General features: G+C 34.6%; 1 protein-coding gene across 1 annotated transcript; it reads left to right on the top strand.

Moving 5' to 3' along the window:
* The first annotated feature begins 1942 nt into the window (after nucleotides 1–1942).
* LOC125584547 lies at nucleotides 1943–4110 on the top strand. The gene is made up of 2 exons (XM_048753228.1): nucleotides 1943–2254; nucleotides 3059–4110. Exon 2 carries the CDS (start codon nucleotides 3067–3069, stop codon nucleotides 4024–4026), a length of 960 nt encoding a protein of 319 aa, XP_048609185.1. The 5' UTR covers nucleotides 1943–2254; nucleotides 3059–3066; the 3' UTR covers nucleotides 4027–4110.
* The last annotated feature ends 4541 nt before the right edge of the window (nucleotides 4111–8651 follow it).

The raw sequence follows: 8651 nt of genomic DNA, 5'->3' as shown, positions 1-8651 counted from the left end.
TGACTGATGCTGAGGTACAAATCTTTAGCTGTATATTCCTATAAGTCGATCATCAAGCCGACCAACGAGGTATATTCTATCAAGACAACCCCTTCTCAACGCCTCTCTTGTCTGGCTTGGAAAGTTGGAATGCCCTGTAATAGGTATATATGTTATATTTAATGTAAAAAGTTTAGTTGTTGATTCTCTGATGATTGTTGGTACTAATTGTTACTGTTAGCTTGCGGATTCTCTGATGATTGTTGTTATTCCAAAGCAAGTATTAAACTATGTGATCATGTCTGCTTACTTTATCTTGACCTGTGCCTATGTAGGTATTTCGTCTCACATGAGTTTATAATCTGGTGTTGATCCACAAAGGCAGGAGCGCAGACTCTGAGCATTATATTGGTCGAGCAAGAGGAATGGTCAGCTCCATTATAACACATACAAGTAACACAACAGAGACTTAATTACAACTCTAAAGCTCACATATTTGTCTACTAAGTGATTTTTCCGTGCTAATACACGGATATAAATATTTATAACATCTTATATAACATCTTATAATAATAAATTAATAGTTTATTTTCATTTTCAAATCATTTGTTTTTTTTTCACTCCATCCAACTTTTAGAGTTTATCATCTAGAACTGCTGCTCTTTCTTCTATCTTTATGCTTGTTGTTGGTTCAAGTGCTTCATGTTGCTATCTTTATAAAACGTTGTTTCACTATATGATCCATTGATCATAGATTGTATCTGTTCTTTTAACTTTAATTAGATATCCTTTTAAAGAAATTTAATCATTTTATAATTTATAGTAATAATATTATGTTGTTTTAATAGACATGTGATTTTGGATACATAGCATCTAACCGGTTTGGTTATCACTTGGATATATTAGATTGCATCAATTTTTTCAAATTTAACCATTATATTTTTTCTAAATATATTAAAAAATTATTTGTTAGTTACATTTAGATTGGTTATTCTCTTACATATATAAATATATTTTATTAAGATTATGTATAACATAATATATATTGTTTTGAAAATGATATTGAAAAAATTAAACAAAAGTGTTAATCAATTCAAAATTAGATAAATGAAAATGAAAATAATATTTTGAAATCTCATGCATATATTTTACAAAAAAAAAAAATTGTAACAATTAGTTCATATTTTATATTTATTTGTTAATGTGTTTTTAGTTAGATCTTTGATTTTGGATATAAAAATTTTGATTAGTCCAATTACTCATTTTGTGGGTATATTTAGTGACATATATTTTTCAAATTGAAGTATAGTTATTTTAATTCCTGTTAACTCAAATTGGATTGATTTTAGTTATCGCATTAGTTCAATTTTTCATCTTTGATGGTAAGAATATTTTCGAAATGTTTATAATAATTTAATATATGTTGATTTTCCAAAATATATTAAAAATAAAGCAATGAAAAGTATAAAAATAACCATTGTAATTAACCACTGTAAGTGCGACACGTAAAAAACAAACTTCTCAAATAATATTATAGAGATTAAAAAAACTCGAAAATACCATTACTAACACATATTTAATTGGCAAGGGTTCAATACAACGATGAGAACACGAGCCTTCAACGGTAAGAGGATATATATAACTCAACTCTCAGGAGGAGGTGGCATACATCATAATGTACAAGGCTCATCATTTCTCCATGCAATCTCTTTTCTTGATCTAGCTTATTCAAACATATATTGTTTAATTATCTTTACGTTACAAAAAAACATATATATCGTTTTAATTTTTTTCTATAGACCACCTTCACGATGTCTTTATCTGCATTCTCATTCCTGGAATTTTCGCATTATTGTTTTATATCATTTACAATATGTTAAGACCAGTCAACTATAAAACGTATGTGTTTTACAAGGTTTTTTCAGAGGTCCCAAATCTGGATATTGTGAAAAAAAAAAGGATATTGTGAATCCACCAACAAATATCTTAGTGTTACGAAAGTCAAAAATAGGAGGAGGAGCTGTTTTCGTTGAAAATATAAAAGATGTGGGGTCCGCTGCACTATTTGCACAGTAAATTTCTTTTCTATATATATATGATCGATTTCGATCATTTGAAAACACATCATTCACTCTTCTCTTCCCTCTGTAATAATCTTTCTATCAGTGTTATAAATTCTACGGGTATAAATTTTGCCCTTATTTAAATTCTCGCGATATAATAAAATTCCAGTTCTTTTCATAACACGTTATCAGCACGATCACTCTGCGATTCGGTAAAATTTATTTGTATCATTTATACCCTATTATAATGGTCGGTATACCGCCTCTACTATTATTTATATTATGTTATAATGGCCGGAATACCGCCTATATTATTTACTAATAATTTAATTTATTTATTGGTCGGCCGAGCCGCCTTATATTCTGTTTATTATTTATTGGTCGGGCGAGCCGCCTCATATTCTGTTTATTATTTATTGGTCGGCTGAGCCGCCTTATATTATGTTTATTATTAATTGGTCGGCCGAGCCGCCGTATAATTTATTTATTACTCTGCATTGATCGGCTGAGCCGTCGCATGATTTGTTGTCATAACATAAATATTTTATTGTCATCATTTACTTTTATGAAATTTTATAGATTTGATTGACCGTTTAATACGATATTTTCAGACTAATTTTTGGTGCACTCGATTTAACCCCAACGGTCACAAAGAAATTTTTTCAAAAATTTCTCCTTTCTCCAACGGTTATGAACAGTATTTTTCACCTATAAATACAACTCATTTTCACTTCATTTCATCATCCAAAATATTTCATCTTCTCTCAAAAATTTCAAATCGCTCTCCTCCGATTTTTCATTTCAAGAAAGATGATTCGCACACTTTTGTTTTTATGTGCCATTTTTAGTTGTGTTTCTATTTATGGTTTATTCGTTGGAGAATTTACTCCGAGTGAATTTAAGATGAATATCGGTTTAATTTTCTTTACATCGTTTCTCCTTGTAATTGCTTGTATGATTAATGTAAACGGTTTTTAATTATGAAGTTCTAATAAAATTATTATTTTGTGTTTTAGAATTACAAATGGCAAACATCGAGAAACTCCAGTTCCCGGCCCTGAAAATAACTGGCGAAAATTACGTCGGGTGGGTCACAAACGTGAAACCATATCTGGTGATGAAAAAGATGACCGAAACAATTGTAATCGGTAACAAATCACCACCCGAACATATAGCCGAAGCGATAATCTTCCTGAAGAAGCATTTAGATGAAAGTCTAATGCACGACTATGCAAACGTCGAGGACCCAGCTGAACTGTGGCAAACTTTAAAAGAAAGGTTCGATAACCAGAGACAAATCAACCTTCCTCAGGCTCTAGAAGAGTGGAAAAATCTGAGGTTCCAAGATTTTCAAAAGGTTGAGGATTACAATTCCGCTGTCCTGCGGATAGTTGTACTCCTGAAGTATTGTGGTAATCCTGTCTCTGAGGCAGAAATGATGAATAAAACATACATCACTTTCCACAAACAGCTTCACTTCTTACCCGAAATTTACAGAAAATGCGGGTACACGAGATTTTCTGAATTGATGGTTGCGCTCATGTTAGCTGAAAAGAACAATGAGCTCTTAATCAAAAACCACAATTCCCGGCCTACGGGAGCCAAAGCATTCCCTGAAGTGAATGCTACAGCGATAGAAAATTCGGAGAGAAGAAACCATGCCAATCGAGGTCATGGCCGCCGTTTCAACAACAAACGTGGAAAAACTTACAATCCCAAATGGAGGGGATCTAATAAGTGGGTTAGACCCGGGCAAGTTTCCAAGGGTAAAGAAACTCAAGAGGATACCACCCAGAAGCGTGAGACAGTGTGTTACAGATGTGGTTGTGAAGGACATTGGTCCCGTACCTGTCGTACTCCTTCACATCTCTGTAAGTTATATCATGAGTCCACGAAAGGAAAGGCTAAAGAGGTGAACCTCACGGAAAATTTTGAAGGGACCTCATACCTTGAATCCTCCGACTTCGCTAATGAGTTGGACTAGATTACTCCTGAAGAGAATCGAAATGCCTATGATAAGAATATTGAATAGTTTTCAGTATTACCATGTATAATTATTATATTTCATGTTTTAAACAAATAATGATGTTTTTAACATCATCTTATTGTATAATTATTGTGTCTTTTTTCTTTATATGAATGAATTTTATGTTTCTTTTATATTTATGACAATTTCAGAAATGGATCATAATGCTAATGGAGCAAAATCCAAGAAACGGATTCGCGAAATATGCGTACCAGATAGTGGAACAACGCACACTATTCTGAGACAAAAGAGATATTTCTCTAATATAAATCCGACAAGAATTGTCGTCAATACAATATCAGGTCCTGCAGACGTGATTGAAGAAACTGGTAAAGCAAACTTTACTTTACCGAATGGAACAAAATTTTCCATAAATAATGCTCTATATTCTCCAAGTTCTAAAAGGAATTTGTTGAGTTTTAAAGACATATATCTTCACGGATATGATACTCAGTCTGCAACTGAAGATGGAAAGAAATACATGTATGTAACTTCTGAGAAATGTGGCAGAAAACACATATTAGAAAAGTTTCCAGAACTTCCTTCGGGACTACATCATACTTATATCGATGAGATCGAATCAAATCTTTTAGTAAAACAGAACCCAGAAGAGTTCACATTATGGCATGATCGCCTTGGCCATCCAGGCACTACAATGATGCGTAAAATCATAGAAAGTTCACATGGTCATCCACTGAAAATCCAGGAGATTTCTCAAGGGAATAAAATGACATGTGTTGCATGTTCTCTAGGAAAATTGATCGTAAGGCCATCGCCAACCAAAATCGATAAAGAATCACCAAAGTTCCTTGAAAGAATTCAAGGCGATATATGTGGACCTATACACCCACCTTGTGGACCATTCCACTATTTTATGGTATTAATTGACGCATCCAGTAGATGGTCACACGTTTGTCTATTATCATCTCGAAATGTGGCATTTGCGAGATTTCTAACTCAGATAATCAAACTGCGAACACAGTTTCCTGATTATACTATTAAAAGAGTTAGACTAGACAACGCTGGTGAATTCACATCCCAAGCATTCAATGACTATTGTATGGTAATGGGAATTGAAGTTGAACATTCGGTTGCTCATGTTCATACGCAAAATGGTTTGGCTGAATCTTTAATTAAGCGTCTGCAATTGATTGCAAGACCATTGATCATGAGATCAAAACTTCCAACCTATGTATGGGGACATGCCATTTTGCATGCAGAAGCACTCATTCGGATCAGACCGAGTGCATACCATAAGTATTCCCCACTACAGTTAGCGTTTGGTCGAGAACCAAACATTTCCCACTTTAGAATCTTTGGTTGTGCGGTATATGTGCCTGTAGCACCACCACAACGTACAAAGATGGGACCACAAAGAAGATTGGGAATATATGTTGGTTTTGATTCCCCATCAATTATAAGATACCTAGAACCACAGACTGGTGACGTCTTTACAGCACGTTTTGCTGATTGTCATTTTGACGAAAATGTATTCCCAGTTCTAGGGGGAGAAAACAAAAATGTTGGAAGTGATATAAAATGGAGTGTACCATCATTGTTATATCTTGATCCTCCTACTAAAGAGTCAGAACTAGAAGTTCGACGAATTATGCATTTACAGAGTATAGCTAACCAGCTACCTGATGCATTTGTAGATACCAAGACGGTAACTAAATCTCATATACCAGCTGCAAATGCTCCTGCTCGTATCAAAATGCCAAATGAACAAGAAAAGGAGGATGACACACGAGAGCCAAAAACACGCCTGAAGCGTGGTAGACCTGTTGGTTCTAAGGATAAGAATCCTAGGAAACAGAAGAAAGCTGAAATATATGATGCACCCAAAATAGCAGAAAATATTTTGGAAGAAATAAATGATAAGGATTCTGATGAATCAGAGCATCATCAATCAGAGCATCATGAATCGAAAGATAATCATGAGATTTCTATTAATTACATCCATAATAAAAGGATATGGAATAGAAATGAACAAAATGACCTTGATGATGCTTTCTCATATATTGTGTCAAGTGAAATAAATGAAGAAATCGATGATCCAGAACCAAAATCTGTCTATGAATGTCAAAAGAGACATGATTGGGAACAATGGAAAAATGCAATACAAGCTGAACTTGATTCGCTTAATAAACGAAAAGTATTTGGATCTATTGTGCTCACACCTGCAGATGTGAGACCAGTTGGGTACAAATGGGTTTTCGTTCGAAAGCGAAATGAGAAAAATGAGATTACGAGATACAAAGCTCGTCTAGTGGCTCAAGGTTTTTCTCAAAGACCTGGAATCGATTATGAAGAAACGTATTCTCCAGTTATGGATGCCATCACATTTAGATTCCTGATGAGTCTAGCAGCTGATAAAAATCTAGAGATGCGTCTCATGGATGTTGTTACAGCTTATCTATATGGATCATTAGATATGATATCTACATGAAAGTTCCTGATGGATTTAAAATGCCAGAAGCATTAAGTTCCAAACCTAAAGAGTTATGTGCAATAAAATTGCAAAGATCATTATATGGGTTAAAGCAATCTGGACGTATGTGGTATAATCGTCTCAGTGATCATTTAACAAAAGAAGGATATGTGAATGATCCTATATGCCCATGTGTTTTCATCAAGAAAACAATATCCGGATTTGTAATAATCGCGGTATATGTTGATGATCTTAACATTATCGGAACTCAAAAGGAAATACAAAAGGCATCAGACTATCTCAAAGGAGAATTTGAGATGAAAGATCTTGGACAGACACAATATTGTCTTGGCCTACAAATAGAACATTCACAAAATGGTATATTTGTGTATCAATCCACATACACTAAAAGAGTGTTGAAACGATTTAACATGGATAAATCAACTCCTCTTAGCACCCCGATGGTCGTTAGGTCACTTAATATTGAAAGTGATCCATTTCGACCACCTGAGGAGAAAGAAGAGATACTTGGTCCGGAAGTACCATATCTAAGTGCAATTGGAGCGCTGATGTACCTTGCAAATTGTACACGGCCTGATATATCATTTGCTGTGAATCTTTTGGCAAGATTCAGCTCATCTCCAACTCGAAGACATTGGAATGGGATTAAACATGTTTTTCGTTACCTCCAAGGGACCATTGATTTAGGCTTGTTTTATCCTAAAAGTTCAAAAGGTCAAATGGTTGGTTTTGCAGATGCAGGATATCTTTCAGATCCACACAAAGCCCGATCGCAAACAGGATACGTTTTTACGATCGGAGGCACTGCTATATCTTGGCGTTCTCAGAAACAAACGCTTGTGGCTACTTCTTCAAATCATGCTGAGATCATTGCACTCCATGAAGCAAGTAGAGAATGTGTTTGGCTGAGATCAATGAGCCGACACATCTGTTCAAGCAGCGGGATTGACGAAAATACGGAGCCAACTATTCTATATGAAGATAATGCAGCATGTGTTGCTCAAACAAAGGACGGATATATTAAAAGCGATAGAACGAAGCATATTCATCCGAAGTTCTTCTCATACACTCAAGAGCTCGTGAAGAAGAAAGAGATTGAAGTAAGATATGTCCAATCATGCGACAATGCAGCTGACCTCTTCACAAAATCACTTCCGACTTCGGTATTCAGAAAACACATCCACAACATTGGAATGCGTCATCAGAAGGATCTATGACTGCTCATTCGAGGGGGAGCTTACGTAGTTGTACTCTTTTTACCTTACTATGGTTTTTCCCATAGGGTTTTCCTAGAAAGGTTTTTAACGAGGCAACAAAGACGTTAAGCAAGAGCGGATAGTGACACCGGCCCCCAAGGGAGAGTGTTACGAAAGTCAAAAATAGAAGGAGGAGCCGTTTTCGTTGAAAATATAAAAGATGTGGGGCCCGCTGCACTATTTGCACAGTAAATTTCTTTTCTATATATATGATCGATTTCGATCATTTGAAAACGCATCATTCACTCTTCTCTTCCCTCTGTAATAATCTTTCTATCAGTGTTATAAATTCTACGGGTATAAATTTTGTCCTTATTTAAATTTCCGCGATATAATAAAATTCCAGTTCTTTTCGTAACACTTAAAAGTTTATTTTAAAGAGATATATAACAAATAATAACAAGAATAAATTGGATTGATAGGGATGTCACATGTATAACAGTAAGATGAATAGCAGTCGTTGCACTTGTACTGATAAACTTATCAGTATAATAAATATTCAAATTGATATATTGTACAATAAGCACAACATGAATTGAGCAAGACAGCCCCCACAAGACATGTGAATTTGGTTATGTAATACGACTAATAAGTAATAAGAGTGGACCATTACTAAAACAGTCAACAGTGAGTGCATCACAAGAGGAAATTCAGAAATGATAGCTTAACACATTTAGTTAAACACTGTCAATTCAACTTAAACCAATATTTATTCTTTATTCGAATATTTTACCCTAATTCGTTCCTAAGAAGTGGACCATTATATTAATTTGGTATCCTAGCGCTATCTAGTATCTATGGCCACATGGACCACCATTTAATTTGCCAGCCCTTTTCATTTTGACATTTCTTTTTATCATTTGTTTCCATTGAAA

The sequence above is a fragment of the Brassica napus genome, chromosome C3, assembly GCF_020379485.1.
Source record: "Brassica napus cultivar Da-Ae chromosome C3, Da-Ae, whole genome shotgun sequence".
In the NCBI taxonomy this organism is placed as follows: domain Eukaryota; kingdom Viridiplantae; phylum Streptophyta; class Magnoliopsida; order Brassicales; family Brassicaceae; genus Brassica; species Brassica napus.
This window is presented reverse-complemented; position numbering and strand designations above follow the sequence as displayed.

Bases quoted from the DNA above. Each gene is read 5' to 3' on its own strand.
- LOC125584547 (XM_048753228.1), top strand. From the start codon at position 3,067: ATGGCAAACATCGAGAAACTCCAGTTCCCGGCCCTGAAAATAACTGGC.